Source organism: Oncorhynchus keta, chromosome 34 (genome assembly GCF_023373465.1).
Source record: "Oncorhynchus keta strain PuntledgeMale-10-30-2019 chromosome 34, Oket_V2, whole genome shotgun sequence".
In the NCBI taxonomy this organism is placed as follows: Eukaryota; Metazoa; Chordata; class Actinopteri; order Salmoniformes; family Salmonidae; genus Oncorhynchus; species Oncorhynchus keta.
In genome coordinates, this window is record NC_068454.1 from 36,456,032 (window position 1) to 36,474,710 (window position 18,679).

At 40.0% G+C, this 18,679-nt stretch overlaps 1 protein-coding gene across 17 annotated transcripts in view; it reads left to right on the forward strand.

The window, feature by feature from the left end:
• The window catches only part of LOC118367026 (muscleblind-like protein 2a), a 36,893-nt gene extending 18,238 nt beyond the window's left edge, over positions 1-18,655 (forward strand). For 3 of the 17 annotated variants that reach the window (XM_035749962.2, XM_052493760.1, XM_035749960.2), the window contains exons 3-11: positions 7,212-7,397; positions 7,489-7,713; positions 7,881-8,135; positions 11,169-11,222; positions 11,607-11,760; positions 12,042-12,077; positions 12,620-12,655; positions 13,557-13,651; positions 14,769-18,655. In XM_035749962.2, coding sequence (XP_035605855.1) covers positions 7,212-7,397; positions 7,489-7,713; positions 7,881-8,135; positions 11,169-11,222; positions 11,607-11,760; positions 12,042-12,077; positions 12,620-12,655; positions 13,557-13,651; positions 14,769-14,783 — 1,056 coding nt within the window. In that variant the 3' untranslated portion in view covers positions 14,784-18,655. Of the gene's footprint in view, positions 1-7,211; positions 7,398-7,488; positions 7,714-7,880; positions 8,136-11,168; positions 11,223-11,606; positions 12,078-12,619; positions 12,656-13,556; positions 13,652-14,768 lie in introns of all 17 variants that reach the window. The other 14 variants (XM_035749963.2, XM_035749965.2, XM_035749964.2 and 11 more) reach the window with 14 other exon arrangements.
• Positions 18,656-18,679: the final 24 nt, after the last annotated feature.

The following is an 18,679-nucleotide window of genomic DNA, read 5'->3' on the forward strand; positions in this document are numbered from 1 at the left end:
CCAGATCAGGGATTTTTTTTTAAAGCAGGTTAAACTATTTTGATGAAATAATTAAAATATCAGTAGGTCTTATGATTGTGGAAGGCTATATTTTGCTTATAATTTCACAAGCTCTAAATTCATTACATTATTGCTGATTGTTTTACATGCAGTGTATTTTATCTTTTAATTGTACAATAAAGATTATTTAGAGAAAGCATTATATCGTAAATTGACCATAATTTTGAAAAACTCAAAATAGGATTTTTTTTGGCCATATCGCCCAGCCCTAGATGACATCCCTGAGAGATATTGAAAGCAGCAGCAGGAATATTAATGGAACACGCATTCCATGCCTACTGAATGGCTGTCAACATAGCTCAGTGTGAAACTGAATCTAGTTCTAATTCCCTCCTGACACATTTGGGAGGAAATGAGACTTGAAGACTTCATGTTTCAGGTGGTTAAACAAGGCTGACACCAGAATGGTGAAGTGTGGTGAGCAATACAAATGTTTATTCTGCTTCTGGGTACGGGACAAAAGCTTATAGGCTTATAACATGTCAAAAAGACAATACACGCACTGTCCTCAGAATCACTTTTAATCCCCTTAACCTGTATCCCAAACAGTACTGAGGAGCAAATATGAATTGTATCTTTTGTGCTCAGGCCACTCCCCAGCATTTCGGGCTGTTTTGTTTATTGCGTGGTGTTTAACATTCAGTGTGTGGGTGGGGTGGCCAGCATAGCACAGCACATGCTGTTATACTGGGATTAGTCTAATTTATCCGCTCCATGTCTGCTGCCGCGCTAACAAAGATTTATGAACCGAGCTGCCACCAGATACAGTACATCACAAAAATGGCCACTCTGTTTCGTGAGCTTGTACTTTTATTGGCCGGTAGATCATGTATTGTGTTTCCTGTTTTTGATGTGGAGGGTTTAGGCTACTCCAATGGAAAACATCAAATCTTCTCTTGTTATTCTGTGATATCTCTTCCAAATAGCCTAACGTTGAAGGCAACTATTTATTCTCCTCTCACAATGTAACCTGAGACAATGTGTGATATGACATATTAATATTATATTATGTAAATTGATCATTGAACATCTGCCTCATATTAAGGGTGACTTTGGCATTAGGTGGGTGAAACATGAATAATGCATCGTTGTGAAATTAAATTCTCTAAAGCCGGCGTAAATCCTATTCTGTTAATAGAGCTGGAATTATTTCTAAACAGTGGTATAACTTTTAAAAGTTTTCTACCCCTGTAAATCCAGCACTGCCCTCTTGTATTAAGAAGGCCTCCACCATTGCCATTCTTCTAGAACAGCTGTGCATTGAGGGCTAGAGCCAACAGAGGGGTGGACCAGGGGTCGAGTCCACGTGTGAAAGGGAATGGAACTCCACCAATGCTTAACATTTCACAGTAGGAACACGGCTGTCACACCAACCCACCAGGTGAAAGTAACAGAACCAAAGACGGACAGAGAGAACTACTCTACACCTCATGAAGAGATCAGAGCTACAGTACATGAGATCTCTACACTCCTTTCTTCTAATGAGGGGGGGCTACATCACGCCCTCACCCCTATTCACCCCGTTCCCTCAGCAGTCGGCACCTGCTCCACCTTCCTTTGAGAAGTAAAGCGAATTGAGGCTCCTGTTCATCACCCAGGGTCATTATTTCTGATTTCCTGTATTTCTCCCTCATTCACGGCAGTTTTGTTAGTGTTTAAACAGCAGCTGAGCCTGCCGTGCCCCATAGAACCATGTGCTCCCTTTTAGTGTGTTGAGAACCAGGAAATACATGAGCAGAAGAGCTGAATGCCATGAAAGGCCATGCATTGTACAGATGAAAACACTAGAGTATTAAGCCTAATGGCTTCAGACCCAGAATTCCCCCAGACATCGACAGTACCTCCTCTGTTCCCTATACTCACTCAATTTACATAAATCTATAGGCTAGTATGGTATGCTTACCATTTGCATGCGTCTCCCAAAGACCTTTCTGTGCTGCTAACGTCATTATCATTGGTTATTTATACTCCCTACTAGCCTAAGCACTGATTATTGATTCAACATTTCCTCTTAACCTGAATAATGTATATTCACGTCAATATTATTCGCGTCAATTAAAGCATTTCTTGGAATGGAATACTGCACACACACTTGTAAATGGATCTTGGATAACATTGTGCCTATTCCACTCTCCACTCTATGTGTGTAAAATAGTTTATGGTAAGATGTTCGTTTTAGGCACTCAGAGGATCAATATGCCTTCTTCAGAAAAGCTGAAAATTATACCAGACCTTTCATTACATTAAACCACAATGAGAATGGACGTATCCTAAGTTCAAGTGTAAATAATGAGTTCAACATCTGGCTGATTAGTGAGGAGTTGGAACCATATTTAGACTTCACAAGCCAGCATGTTGTGTTTTTATTCTACCTACTTCCTGTTGGGCATGGCTATGTAGCCTACCAGACAAAGCCATGAGATCAGATAATCTAAAGAGCACATTAGGGGATAGCTATTGTAGGCCTTCTCTCTTAGAAAAAAGGGTTCCAAATGCGTTCTGCGGCTGTCCCCATAGGAGAACCCTTTTTGGTTCCAGGTAGACTCTTTTTGGTTCCATGTAGAACCCTATGTGAAAAGGATTCTACGTGGAACAAAAAGGGGTTCTTCCAAGGGTTCTCCTGTGGAGACAACCGCAGAACCCTTCGGGGTTTTTAAGAGTGCAGATGCCTTCATGCATGCGAGTATGAGCAGTTGGTGATTGTTGGTTCAGGTGCTACACTCACACGGTTTTCACATTCCAGGCTCATCCAGCATCCTGTTCATGACATCAAAGCCCTCACCACTACCACCTGGAGAGAGAGATGGAGCTGAGCAGGGCTATAGCAGCCAGAGAATAGCTGATAGGAAGCTGCTCTGCAGCTCAAAATCAGATTCAGTGAAGCAGCAAGAGCCTCTCGTGCTCTTTTACATTACGGTGTATGGCAGTTGGTGGTGTAGGTTGCTGTTGATGTTTGCTGAAGTGGCACACAGTGCGCTGTGGGCCTTCGCCCCCCCTGATGTGGGTTAGGCTGTGGGCTGTGCAGTATTGGGTTAGTGTGAGAGCTGGGTGGGTGAGCGTGTGGCCTAGCTGCAGGAGCTCACTGCAGATGATATGATGTGGGAGAGCAGGAAAACAGGAGGGGGGAAAGGGGAGAGTGTGTGTGTGTGTGTGTGTGTGTGTGTGTGTGTGTGTGTGTGTGTGTGTGTGTGTGTGTGTGTGTGTGTGTGTGTGTGTGTGTGTGTGTGTGTGTGTGTGTGTGTGTGTGTGTGTGTGGAATTAGCACTCTCGCTGCAGTGGAAAGCCAAGCTTAAGAGACAACAGCTCAGCTATGTATATTAGCATATTAATTTCTAGTTTCTCAGCAGTTTTTGTTATAGTCCATCTGTAGGATTATTAGAGGAGACACAAACAGGCTACTTAATTACCCCGGGGAATATGAGGTAAGTAAACAATGAATGGTCTGAGGCTGTGTGTTTATTGACAAGGAGTAGCCATGTGAGAGAGATTGTGAAAGTGAAACACAGACCATTCTAAATAGGCCTAGATGTTGACTTTGAAATGTTGTCCCAAATGTTGTCTTTTATTAAATATAAATCCGATCAGCTCCAGATAAGTGTCCCACAAACGGATATAAACAGAACTTATGGAGCCAGTGGAGGATTTCCCATTATTGTTTCTCATTGTGTCAACTTAGGCTACCTGACACATCGATGAGCTCTCAACCAAACGAATCCACATGCTTGGAGGACAAAATGCAGCTCTCCCACCACAAACCATTCCCATGAGGCATTTAACACTCACTGAACAATGATCCTTTTATCCTGCTGCAGTATTCACACCTCCTCTGGCTGCGTTCGAAACGGAACGTTACACCGACACAAAGCATTTTCCTTCATTTAAGTGCTACGCTATAGCATAGCCCATTACTCTATAGAGCCATAGAACATTCTAACTGCTGATTTTGAATTGCACAAAGAGTATAAGTGTAGATCCCATTTCTATGTCTCACTATTTTGTTGGGATAATTTCTAGACTTCATATAGGTTACTGTCGTTAAATGTTGTCACGTGAAATAGCCTTTGAAATAGCCTAACCTGTGATTCGAGACTTAAACCAGACACTTCGAGCTCGGCTACCTGCAGCTCTCTGTAAACCTTAAACCATTCTGATGTCTGGCGGTCTCCAATTCTGGCCAAGGAACAACTATCATCCTCTCACACCTGAGAAGGATATTACGCTCCTTTAAGCGCAGATAAGAGACCAGTGTGTGGGTTCTGCTCTCTTGTCAGAAAGCAATTGTTACCACTTTGCCAGCTTCCTGGCCTGGCATCAGACTCCAGGATGTCTGGGGCGACCAGAACCTTATAGCAGCCAGCAGAAAGAACTGAGTACAAGGCTGGGGTATCAGGATATTGTGGCTTAAATAGAGCCTTAAGTTGATAGATAACATGAGCTATCTGGGACAGGCCAGAGTACAGACTAAAGCTCTTTCTGAGTTGTGCACCTAGGAATAAAGGCTATTACTGTACCTACCTTCAAGGGGAAGGAATTGGGCTAATGGTTGTAGTTCCACAGATCTCTTTAAGTGTACCTGCCTACTCAGTTTATACTGATTGTTCAAAAGTATCCATTGAAGATGCTGTGGGTGTCAAGGAGAAAGATTAAAAAAGCCTATTTGTCAAACTGATGACATTATCTCTTCTTCAGAGACTAGATGCATGGCTGTGTTTTGTGAGCGGTGAACAGGGAGCCTGTGTTGTTTGTCACAGCTGCATGTATGCTCTTCACATCTCTAAATAATTCAGACCCTCTCATTTGCCATGAATGGAAGACACGTAGATGAGGGGCCTGGGTAAGAAAGCCAATTTGAACTCATGCATCCCTAAAGGACTTGGAACCTTTGTTAATGAAGAACACAGAACTGTGTTTTAGCTCTTTTGTTGGCTGAATAAACAGTTCATCTGTGTCTCATTAATGTGGAATAGACTTCCATTGATATAATGGAAGTCTGTGTGTGTGTGTGTGTGTGTGTGTGTGTGTGTGTGTGTGTGTGTGTGTGTGTGTGTGTGTGTGTGTGTGTGTGTGTGTGTGTGTGTGTGTGTGTGTGTGTGTGTGTGTGTGTGTGTGTGTGTGTGTCCACAGCGAAAGCTGACAAAAGCACTGCCTGCTTCCCATTCATTGAATAAGCAGCATGACTCAGTTAGCACAGGAAATGCAGAGTTTGCAGTAGACTATGCTGTGTTTTACTTTAGCTAAATGTTGTTATTCGAATGATCTCGTCTGGGAGCCACAATCGATCAGGACTGGTAGGCAAAGAGGTCAGGCCAAATTGCATTACGCAATAGCTCGACTTTAACCCTGATCCACACCCTGACTTTGATATATGGCAACTTTCCAAAAGGGTTTGTCATTCCCTTATGTGGCAGTCCATGTGGGCGTTCCCTGGTAATAATTGATATAAATCTCAGGGGAGAGTCACAAATGAGTTCAGTAGCTCTAATCTGTTTATGAAATTAGTTCCATTGACATGAATTATTGAAGGATTTCCTAATTTGAATATGTAGGACATAGACAGCTAATCTCTCATTAATTCACTCTTTTGACTGACAGTGATATCACTGCTTTAATGATTTGCCAGCAAAATATTCTTTAGTGTAATTCAAGTTCAGATTGCTGTCTATTTCAGGTCCCTGCTACTCAGAAGTGAGCTACTCTACTTGTGTGCAAAAAATATTTTGCAATGGGTTTGAGGTCGGGCTAAAACTCACTGCCGGGTCAAGTGAGCAGAGCGGAGTAGAGGACGCTATCAGGCTGACATCTAAATAGTTGTGAATGGACTTTGGATTCTACTGTTCCATAACAAAGAGGATGGGATGTCAGTGTGAAGAGATTCCCTACATTGGCAAGCTCAGAGACATTTTCTGGCCATTCAGCTTTTCCCGTAAGCCTCTTTTAGCTTGTAGGTTTAAAGCCTACGGCTAGTTAGCAATAGTGCAGTGGGTCACAGCTAGCTTTCTTGTCCTCTGTTCATCATCCTACACAACCATCCTTCATTAGATAAAATTAGCCTATTGAACACGAGCCTACTACTAGGCTTACTTGATCAGTGACCACCTCTTAATGTGTAGGCTGTAGGCCACTGATTTCCTGCTAAATTAAAAGTTTTGGCCTATCTATCAACGTTGTACATTATTATTCTCATAAATGACTCATAGTGTGTCTGTGGATTACCCCCTGATCATATAAACACTTATGAAGCACTTCTGACAAAAAAGTGTATCAAACAGTTTTCTGTTCCATTACTCTGCGGGCATCCATCCCCTGTGTGCTTTTGTCATAGGGAACAATGTTATCCTCTCTGTCAATCGTACTGCCTCTATGCCATAAAAATAGCATGATCAAAACGACCTCACTACCTGTCCCCACAGAAAAAGATATTGAGTGTGAAGGCGTGATTCATGTCACCGTGATTGTGTTCCCCTGTTATCGCGGTGTCCTGTCCTGTGAGCTGAATGGTCTTGGTCTGAGAGGAGTGGGGTAATGCACGGTCATGACATGGAAATTGTTGACCCTCAAGAAGAAACTTTCATGAAGGCCATGTTCCTTCCAGCAGTGGTCTTTTGTGTCATTTTGTACTGGATGTCTTTGATGCTTTCCTTGGTTGTCAATGAATTCTAGTGACCCTGTCCAGTATTAATGCTTCATTTATGAAGAATAGGCCTACATATTTATAATCAAATAAACCTGTGCATACTCATGTTAGGCTAAGGGTAGCCCTTTCCTGCAGTCAAATGACCTAGTGGCCTCATGGGGGGAATGTTATTAATATTTGTCATAATTAACAAAGATTGTTTTAAAGCTGAAAATCTGGTATTTCTATGTCAAACAATTTAGTTATATTTCAGTCTTCTGTAATGTATATGAAGTGTAATATTGGGATGCAAACTCAAAATGTAATACATTTGAACTCTATATTTGATATGGTACAGATGTCTTCTTTTTTTTAAGCCCATAACCATGTGTGAGAGGTGTATACTTTTGTTTCAAAGTAGATTTGTTTAAGACTACCTAGGAACACTGTGTGACCCTGATTTAGCCCACTGCAGTAAAAGGTTCAGGGAATTCTTCTTTATCTAATAGTTGGCTTTTTTTGTGTGTTCTTACTCTAGGGTCGATGTTCAAGAGAAAACTGTAAGTACCTTCATCCACCTTCGCATTTAAAAACCCAGCTAGAGATTAACGGACGCAACAACCTCATCCAGCAGAAGACGGCAGCAGCCATGCTGGCCCAGCAGATGCACTTCATGATCCCAGGCACGAGCATGCAGCCTGTAGTAAGTTACTCATATTCAGTAGTAAGTACAGTTTATTATACACAAAACTCAGATCCTTCATTTCAGGTGTGTAGTAGTGTTTTTACTGACTGTTGTCCCTTCTATTTCACAGCCTACGTTCAATATGAACCAGGGGCTTGGTACAAGCCCTGGTCTCAGCTACTCTCCATATCTTACACCCATGACCTCTATGAGCCATGGGATGAGCCTGATGCCCACCGAGATGCTCCCCAGTACCCCAGTGATGGTCCCTGGAAGCCCCGGTGTCACAGTCCAGAGCTCCAACTCGTCCTCCTCTTCCCCCTCACAGAAGCTGCTGCGCACCGACAAACTGGAGGTATCGAGTCACTTTCACACAAACAAGATCAAGGACGTATTATTGTCTGATATATGCTGTATATATACATTCGTTATGGAATACCTGTTGAGTGGGTCAAACAGGGTCCATTGCCAGGGTGCTCTACCGTCCTCAACCTCCCTCCCTGTGTGGTTGTCGTGCTGTAGGTGTGTCGCGAGTTCCAGCGGGGGAACTGTGCGCGAGGTGAGACTGACTGCCGCTTCGCCCACCCCAGCGACAGCCCCATGATCGACACCAGCGACAACACGGTCACCGTCTGCATGGACTACATCAAGTCGCGCTGCTCCAGGGAGAAGTGCAAGTACTTCCACCCCCCTGCACACTTACAGGCCAAAATCAAAGCCTCTCAACACCAGGTCAACCAATCGGCCGTGGCAGCCCAGGCAGCAGCTGCAGCCATGGTAAGATGCTTCCCTCCAGACGCGTGGACAGCAGCTTAGAACACACACTATTGGCTAGTATAGCTACTGTACTTCTTACTTAAGGGCAACTTGTCCTATTTATTTTCAATACAATGTATTCTACATTCACAGCAGTAGGCTTACTATCTTAATCCTATTCCATTACCCTGAGTTGATTGATTAACCAACATCATAGAATGTGGAGCACCGCTTTATTTTTTATGTATTAAGTAGCTTCATTAAACATTAAAGACTGTTACAACTAATATACGCTCTTAAGACTCGAAATGACAGTTGCCCAGGATGCAGTAGCCCTCAAGTTGCCTTTAAACGGTTACATAGCATAACCATTCATTTGCGTACAATGGGGTCCGAAATGATTGACACCCTTAATAAAGATGCGCAAAAGTCATTCAAATACTGAGCTATATTCTATGCTAAAAATATTGGGAAATTATATTATTTTATACTAATACAATTGCTCAGAGAAAGAGATTTTGTTTAACAAGTTATAATTTGTTTTCTCTCAAAAAGGTAGGGGTCAAAATGATTGACAACCCTGTTTTCAATTTCTTTCAATACCTCACCGTGCCAGGATAACTGAACTGAGCCTTTTTCTAAATTGTTTAAGAAAACACATTGGGAGTGATCTTAGACCATTCCTTCTTACAGAATCCTTCCAGATCCTTGATATCATTTATCTGCGCTTATGGACTGCACCGCAGGTTTTCAATAGGGTTCAAGTCCGGAGACTGAAAAAATTTGGATTTTGTGGCCAATTAACCATTTCTTTGTGGATTTTCATGTGTGCTTGGGGTTATTGGCTTGCTGGTATGTGTGGCCAAAGAGCTCCATTTTCATGTCATCTGACCAAAGCACCGGTTCCAATCCAAGTGCCAATGTCATTTAGCAAACTCCAGGCATTTACATTTGCTACATTTGTGACCAAGCACACCAGTGGTGGGTTAGGCGTCGAAATGAAAGTACATGAGCAGAAAATAGCCCCATACCTACTGTAAAATATGGTGGTGGATCTTTGATGTTACAGGGCTATTTTGCTTCCACTGGTCCTGGGGCCCTTGTAAAGGTCATCAGCATTATAAACTTTACCGAGTAACAGGATATTTTTGCCAAAAATCTGGTTGCCTCTGCCAGGATGCTGAAACTTGGCCGCAAATAGATCTTACAGTAAGACAAAAACCCCAAGCACACATTCAAATAGACAAAGTTGTTAATTGACCACAAAATGAACATTTTGCAATGGCCATCTCAGTCTCCGAACTGGAAACAGGGCAGCACATAAGCTCAGACAAAGGATATCAATGATCAGTAAGATCTCTCTGTGGAGGAATGGTTATCCCTACCATATGTTCTGCAACTCATAAAACATTTTCTGAAAGAGGCTCAGTGTCATTACCCTCGCAAGGTGAGGTTTTGAATGGTACTGAAAACAGGGGTGTCAATCATTTTTACCCCTACCTTTTTGAGAAAAAAATGTATTACTTGTTAAACTAAATACATTTTTTTCTGAGCATTAGTGTAAAACAATAGAATGCCTACACTTTTTGAGCATAGAGTGTAGTTCAGTATTTGAATGATTTATTTTATAGTAATTTTTGCTCATCTTTATCAAGGGTGTCAATCATATCGGACCCCACTGTATATCTCCTTATGTGACATGTGACGCTAACCTTTACCTAGCTAGCTGTTTAACTAAAGATTCGCTTTGGCCCTCTCCTTTTGCTTTCCATGCTTTTTGAAAATATATTTTCAAATTGCCAGCTACTGCAAAGTTAACCCTGTTTCTATAGCTACTGTCTTGTTTCATTGCCATCTATTGCCTACTGTTGGTTTTGCCTTTATCTTAAACTTCCAACAAGTCTAAGAATAAAGGATCTGCTAATTACTATGGGTTAAGAAAAACGTCCATAGATTCACCAGCAACCTTCGAACAGCTGATTCAACATTTAACATTACTCAAATCAAATGTACGCAATTCCCGTAACAGCACATTTAGACTTTTATTTTTGCACTTAAAAAACAACAACATGCATGGCCTTTCTTAGAATGTGCTGTATCTTCCACCCTAGCTCTGCTACTTTCCATTCCTCCATGTATTTTTATCATCAGTTGTGTGGTCATTTTTTGCATGGTTTTTCAGTGATATTATTGCTAGAGAGTTGGTAAATACGTTAGGGCCTTGATACGTCTGTAATGCTGAGGGATTTTGTAGTGTAGTGAAGGTATACTTTGTACAGGAAGATGTGTTCTTGTGACAAATGTGCCAAGAAACAAAAATGGCAAATTCGATGCCTAATATCATAATAAACAGAGCTCCACATTCTGTGTATAGGTTATCATCAATGCAGTGGTTATAACATTCTCTCTCTGCTCCCTATTTAGTATGACATTAAAACGCACAAGATGACATGAATCACGCCTAGCTCTCGGTAGAGATACATTTCCCAAGGATGACCTCTCACAGTAGCCTAGCTAAAATGCTCTTTAGCGTTACCTTCTGTCTCCATTTCATATTGACGTGTGTCATGTACAATTCTGGTCCTTTAAAGCAATTGTAGGTCAATGAATGCATTATCACAACATTTATTTAGTAGTCCACACTGTATATTCAAATTGATAATGTATTGATAATGATGAACAACTATTGATTAACTACTGTTGTGTTTCCTACATAGCAAATAACCTTAGTCCCAATGTTGTTGCACAGTATTGTTGTAATTGTAAATCCTATTAGATTAAGCTATTAACGAGTATAGTAGACGCTTACATACTAATTCAGGAGTCAGTCGTATATTTCCTTGAATCAGTTAATTTTGTTTATTGTGCATGCCTATTGTTTTGTATGTGGTGGTAAACTGCATTCCGATTATTTTGTTTTGTTTTCTCCTTCTCACCTATCCACAATGCAATGCTGTCCCCATGACGCACCTCTGCTTGCTGTTACCTGTATGTTAATACGCTTGAATCCCATTGGCCCACTGCCATCATGTGCTCGCTGCCTGCTATTAAAAGACTCAGTCGACTGCCAAAGCAATGAAGCGACCCCTCGAGGCAACTGTAGACCTGGTACTTTGACCTTTCACCTTTTGCTTTGCATGTAGCTATTAATTGTACTGTAGCAACTCACATAATTTAATTTGGCATTTTTTGTTTTTACAACCTCTTAAGACTCATCTAGTATGTGTACAAAATCCTTCACCATCAGTTATCTTTCAGTAATTTAATAGGTATTTAAAATGTGTTTAAATTAACAGTATGAAGTTTTAGCCATTTACTAATTTCATCATAAATACCTTTATTTTGTAATTTAGTAGTTGTATACAGTTTTGCTCTACTGTTTGGCAATGATTGTACTATAATCTACATATAAAGCTCATAGCCAGTGGATGTTTATAATAGAACTACTGATAAGTGTTTTGGTTGTGTTAACGTGTCGTTTGTACTCGGCAGGCGTTCCCACATGGTTGCCTGCAGCCCCTACCAAAGAGACAAGCACTGGAGAAGAGCAACGGGGCCAGCTCCTTCTTCAACCCCAGTATGTTGCACTACCAGCAGGCTCTGGCCAATGCACAGCTCCAGCAGACGTCTGCGTTCTATCCCCCAGGTACAGCCCAGCTCTGAGTGGGCCAACTGCCCCTATATGACTTGTCCTTTCTAATTCCCTCCATGCTAATGTTTGGTTGGTTATTTATCATGTAGTCTAAAAAGTAGCATATTGTCAGTCAGGTGTCTTTCCTTGTTTTTTTTGTGCTTTCCTCGTGGCCCTATGTAGCTAGCTAGCTATGATGATTTAATGCAGCACCTTATAATTTGAGTTGTTGATTTTTGAAAATGATGCACGTTTAATGCCGCTGTCACATACTTAATAGCTCAATGTCCTGGCAGGCAGATATATCAGTGCTTCCAGATTACATCATCCAGGTTAGTTGAAGGAGACCTGCTTTAATCAAATCTATTCAATTCAGGCCAATGGCCTACATTGCTGTGATACAGTACATGGCTAAGTAGGACACTGGATTATTATACCATTAGCTCTTTCTCTCAACATGGCCTTCCTCTGACAGCCATAATCAAACAGCAACAGCCACTATGCACTCTTGTTAGATGCTTTGTCTCACTGCTGAGTTAACTACTGTACTGCCTGGTTGCCCTAGCACTGATGCCCATGTCAGTCGATTAGAGCTATTTTATTCAGCATGTGCCTCCCTCCTTGGAAAACAGTAATCTATCCACACTCTACACGTACACCCACACACTACACTCCCTAAGACGCATTGTTTCTCATGGGCTTGTTTCTGTGTGTGCTCACCAAGCAAAAAACAAAAAGAACTTGGTTTCCATTGAGAGGTTCATGTCTTGCTTGTATTTGGTTTAGAATGTGTAAAAGCATGCTGAAAACTCTAGCTAACCTGTTTTTCCTCCCTTATTGTCCTCTACTCACTTTCCACTGCATAATCACACAGGGTCAGTGTTTTGCATGTCTCCTGCTACCGGCATTGGTAGGTCCCTTGCTTCTTTTTTCTGATATCACCTGTAATGAATGGAGAATATGGGTGAAATGCTCTCGCTGTTCATTTAAAAGATTCTTGTTATTCCAATGTGCCCTTGGATAAACAGTCTCTGGGTCAGGGGGTAAGGGTGGATTATATATGTTAGGTACCGGCACATTTGAAATCACATGTGAGAAAGTGTATTTTATAATATGTTTCGGCATTTTTTTCTGTTAGCCATGTCCCTGACAAAGCTCAAGGCTTCAATTTATACTCTTCATCATCACCCATTGACCTACTTTGGATTTCATTTGTTTTTTTGAATGTCCTTTGTTCTCTGCAGTGATATTCTCACCGTTGTAAATAATACAGATATTCAAAACACAGGACATCACTGCTGGTTGATATTTATAGTTCTTTGCTGCTCTGTGGATTAGGACATTTGATTCGTTTCCCAGAGATGTTATCTAAAGTGTCTTGGTCTTTCCTAAAGATCAAATACATCAAATGACGTGTCCTTTATTTGTATAAAATAAGGAACTTATTTCTAACACGACGGTGAAAATTGCCATTCTAATGATGAGATACTGTAGGGTATGTAAAACATACTTTTTCAATGTCGTAATTGGACACCTTTAGTATCAAATGACAATCTTCTCTGGGAATCGGACAAATATCGGACAAATTTCCTAAACTAAATCAGCTTTCCTCTATTATTTATCCAATGCTTTCTTGCTTTGCGCTGTGATTGCATGCCATCTGCTGGTCTAACCTAATGATGGCTTGCTACTAATGTTTTACTGTATTCACCATGCAAAAAAAATATATAGACAAAAAAAAAACGTTGCTATGGTTACCATAATGCTCCACCTACCTGTTCATTGCTTCCATGGTTCCCTTCCTGAAAAAGTACCCATGATGTACAGTGCTACGCCTGCTACTGTCTCTGCAGCAACTACTCCTGCCACAAGTGTCCCCTACGCAGCAACAGCACCAGCCAATCAGGTTTGCTCCTTTTAAAGCTTTCTTTCATGAATCCCTGAGCTCTAAATAAGTGCTCGTCATGGCAGCAGGAGACAGTTGTCATCATAGCATATTTTTCTCCTGCCTGTTGCCTTTATTAGCAAGCTTAACTATCATTATTGTAGATACTGTATTAAATATAGTAATGACAGAAAGCACTTATTTAGAGATCCCCCATCTGCAAATAGTAGTTGTGTTGTGTTGCATAATTTCCTTCATTGTTTTTCGCATGTTTTTGCTTTATTTAGTTTCAAGTGCCCCTAATTTAATTCAGGCGTTACTATAATTCTGTCAAGCAAGGGAAAGAAGAAAACTAAATATATTGATTTGAAGCAGCCTAAATTAGCACCTCAGACTAAAGAGATCAACTGAATGAATGAAAGACCAATGAAGCTCATACATGGATGTTATCATCACAGGAAGGTCATACTGTATGTCTTTATGGATGTGTGTGATTTTGTGACAGCTCTGTGCCTGTGACTGCCCTCTGTTGCCCCTTTTAGACTCTTCTACCTGGGGGGCAGGTCAGGTGATGTGCTTCTTTCTTTCCAGCAGGAGAGGAGGGGGCTGTGGTTTGGGTCGGGAAAAACATACTTGCCGACCACCAGCCTTCTCCTGCAGCTTATTCTGCTTGATTTATTTGTCTTTTATTTCTCCCAGGTATTAACATGGAATGCATAGTGTACTATTTCAGTTTGTTTTTGTCATTGAGATTTGCAGCATTTTAGCTTTAGCAATAACTTTGGTATGTAGACCACTGCCTCAGCTCTGAATCTTATCTGAAAGGTTCCTAACATCAACCAAATTCTCTTTGTTTTACATGTGGGATTCAAATGTATTTTTACTAGTTTCTTTGTTTCTTCAGCATTATATGATTATACTGGTCACAGTTTTGCTACTGTTCTACTTCTGCAAATAAGAACCCTTATTCTTTAATCATTTACCGCCATGACTCTTCAACAACACTATATTGTATTGTGTTTGTCATCCAAGAATGTACTGGCACTGTTGCTTGGACCTAAGGGCAATCGGTCATGTTCATTGTGAATGCCACCATTGAGTAACATGATGTCTTTCTCAATCTCTGCTTCTAAAACAGATCATCCTCAAGTAACCTACAAGAAAGGAACAGAGTGTCAAGACGCTCCCCTTAGAGGCCCTAAACAGCCCTTCTGTAAATACTACTTTTGCTCCACACGAGAACTACAGCAACCTGCATGCTGAGAAGAAGATTACTGAGGAAATGTAGAACATTGAGCTATGTTAAAATATACAAATTATATACCTGTATTGCTAGGACTAATATCGTTACTGATATGTAAATGACTGATTTATTATATGTATACACACATGATTGGAGATTGTGAAGATTTAATCGTAAAGGTATTCAACGATGACTTTTATTTCCTTTTTAATGTTTTGTTAAAAGTGCACAACACTCATCTAATTCAAATGTTTTTTTTTTGCAGAAAATGATTGTGCATCTAAGTGCTTGATTGCTTGTATTTAAAACAAAGACCATTGGAAAGCGCTCTTGTTTATACACCGTATACAAATTGCATTTGGCTTGTGAGTGTCCTTCTTGCTCTTGTAAAGGACGAATGTGACAGAGGATAGCATGTTGTTGTTTACCTTGTGGTTATTCTCTTGAGTACAGGATCACTGCTCCCCCTCCTGGTGTGCCTTGGCCTCTCTACGGAGGAATAACCAACTGAGTGAGCCTCAGCAAACCCAATGATAATAGCAGAAAATGAATTAATGTACCTTATGGCAGTGATATAATCAGCCACTAATTCCAGAAATGAGAACGGAATCTAGCTACCACGGTTTCCAAGTGTCTGTCTGTGGTGCACTGTTTTCTCAATGTCTCTTCGTTCGAGGTTTTAGTTGAGCCTCGTCTTGGCATCCATCAAATAAACACCATATACCAGATGTTGTGCCAATGACCTAGCAGAGTGATGGGTGGGCTGAAAATAAGCCACCTTAGAGGAACTGAAAAGCTGAGTGAGTGTCTGCCAAGCTGTCACAGACATGTGAGGGGTTAGGTGGTCATAGTGCAGAGGCCACAGACATTAAAGAGGGAGCAGAATGATAAGACTTCAAAAGGAAAGGCGTGGTGATCCTTTGTTAAAAAGGCTGACGTACACGTGCAAGGAAACCTTGCGGTGACTCGAGGTCACTTATTAATCCTGTCTTATTTGAACTGTAGAAGTGCCTAAAGTAATGTACATAACAAGCATCTTGAAAAGGCTCTGTGTGAGAAATATTCAACTTTGAGTAGAAAACCCTGCAGTTTCTCAACGTACTCCACGGCCTCGATAAATACAATAAACAACTGTTTGTGTGAGGTGAATTCAGTGCATTGGTAGTCTTTGTACACTGGGTTAGTTTTAGTGCTTTAACCTTTCATTTACTTTCAAGTTTCAATATCTGGCAGATCGGAACATGGCTGCTTTGGCATGAAGTTCAGTGATTGTTCATTGTGTAAAATGGTTTAGCTTAATTCTTAATGAGTTGAAAGTAGTTTGCAACTAAAAAGTGATTGGAGATGAGTTTGGAGAACCGGATATGTGTTGTGGTTCTATGTTGGTAACTCATTTGTCTTTATATACAACCGTCTTTACAACCATATCCTTGTGTTTAATGCGTTGTTATCATAGTCTGTCTAACGTCTTTCGAGTAGAATGTATCACAGTAAATGTTTTAGTAGTAGGACGTAGTCACATAACTAATCACATTGTGCAATGAAACTCATATAACTCTACATGTGTTTTTGTCAAAGCTTCATTGTATATACAAACTGCACTTACAAACACGGACCGATTTACCCACCAATGCACCTGTGCAAAGTCTACACCAGTTATTTACAGTAGGATATAAAAGGCAAAATTAAGCTAGAAACATGGAACTATTTACAATGATCAACATGTAACATTATTTTACCTTTTGCTTAACCTTTTATGTTTTATTTGCTCTTGAAAATAACCGTTAAAAACTTCACACAGGTGCAAACTAAATCTTTCCCACAGTCTTTCATTCTCCCTTTTCATTTTCTGTGTGAGTGAAATCAGTATGCGTAAAAAATCTCATCAGTATTGTGATATTGTCATGGTGTTTGATCAACTCAGACAATACACAGAAAACTAAAATGACATGTTCTTACCATCTTTGTCCTATTTCATTACTTTTCATTTTCTTTTCAGAAAAGTTCATTTTTATGTTCTGTTTGATGGAAATATATGGAATTGACTTATTTGTTTAACATTAGTTATAGAACAATGTTGTATTCTATTTTAAAATGAATGTAATTTATTAAGCTGAGTTTTGCTCTGCTGGCGGTTATTCAAATGACCTGTCCTGTCACGTTAGCCTATGAAAAGCCGTCTGTGACCAGGGATGGAATGTTGGAGCTACCAATGGCAAGCTTCCACATCTCATCCTTGTCACTGCCTTGTCACCTATACAGGACAACACACTGCAGTACGAGCAAGGCTGTAGAATTGCTTTTATTATGTATAAAAACAGTTTATTGTATAGGTCACAGTCTACCAAAAAAAATTAACATTTAAGTAAATTTACTTTTCATTGTAGTACGGTATAATTTCATAACTATATTAATTTGTCTCTGTGGCAACCTAAAGTTGCAATGACGGAAGCTCTGTATTTTTGTAAATTATGTAATTGTTACGTTTTCTAGAGCACTGTAACACACTAGATTGTATTGCCAGAATCTGAACATTTCCTATTTTATGGCAAAATTATATACGACAATATTTTCAGTATCATAATGCCTTTGTATTACAGTAGTATATCCCTTTTGCATTTGACAGCCTACCCATGACACTTAAATGTCCCTAAATACATGCTCTAATCTATTCTACCAAAAATGAGCTCTCTAAAGTCCTCTTACAAAGCATCCCTAGACTCATAAAGTCAAGGGGAAACTCAAAAAGATGTGTTTTGATGGTTGTTCAGCTGTTTAGAATTGCACTTTGTTCCCAGAATAAAGTTATTTTTACACTGCAGAAAAAGTATGTTAAACATGTAGTCATGGGTATGGCTAGTCTGGCAGTGATACTCTTAAATTATTTCAATTGTTCACCGAAGGCGTCTTTCACAACGAAAAAAATGCTCTTTGAAAACGAATGTTAATTTTAATGGTAATTTCAACTCAAGTTCTGCTAAATGTTTCCAATGTTATTATAGCTAGATACAGCTGTACCTGAAAGTTAGTTGAGATTTTAGACCACCCAATCAAAAGAGTTGAACAGTCAGAATGTGTTCACTTTTACTGACCCAATGGTAACATGATTCCTACCCACTGGGCACAGACTTCAATTGAACGTATATTCCATGTTGGTTCAACGTAATTTTGTTGAAATTACGTGGAAACAACGAGGATTTAACCAGTGTGTGCCCTGTGGGTAAACACTTTCTGAACAGTTGGTAAACTGAGCAGACAAACTTATTAGTGAACGTTGCCTTACCTTTGATGTATTGTTCTTAAGTTGTTATGTGTTAGGGTTCATTAAATATAAGGATTGTATTTAGTCTATTGCAATTAGTGAAATATGCTGTTTTAATTCTCACTACAGACATTTTCATTTTGAGGCCAAAATGGTAGATTGTAAAGAGTGCAGTCAAACACTTTACTGAGAAAAGCTTGATGATGAGAAAATTGGCGGGTGCCATTCTAAATGGCTGTGGTACAGTTACTGCAGAGTTGTGTTTAAACTGCTGTGCCAGTGCCACATATGGTTCCATCGGTAATACCGTACTCTTTAACAGAGGGGAAAAGTACAAACCCTTACTCATTTTGAATCTGTTCATGTGGCAATTTTTTTATGTTTTATTTGTGCATAATTATGTGCTCTTTTATGATATATATATATATATATATATATATATATATATATATATATATATATATATATATAGTAGTTTTGTTTTGTGTAAAATCTAATGTAAAAAAAAACAAATAAAAGTTTAAGTAAATGGCAAGTTTCTGAT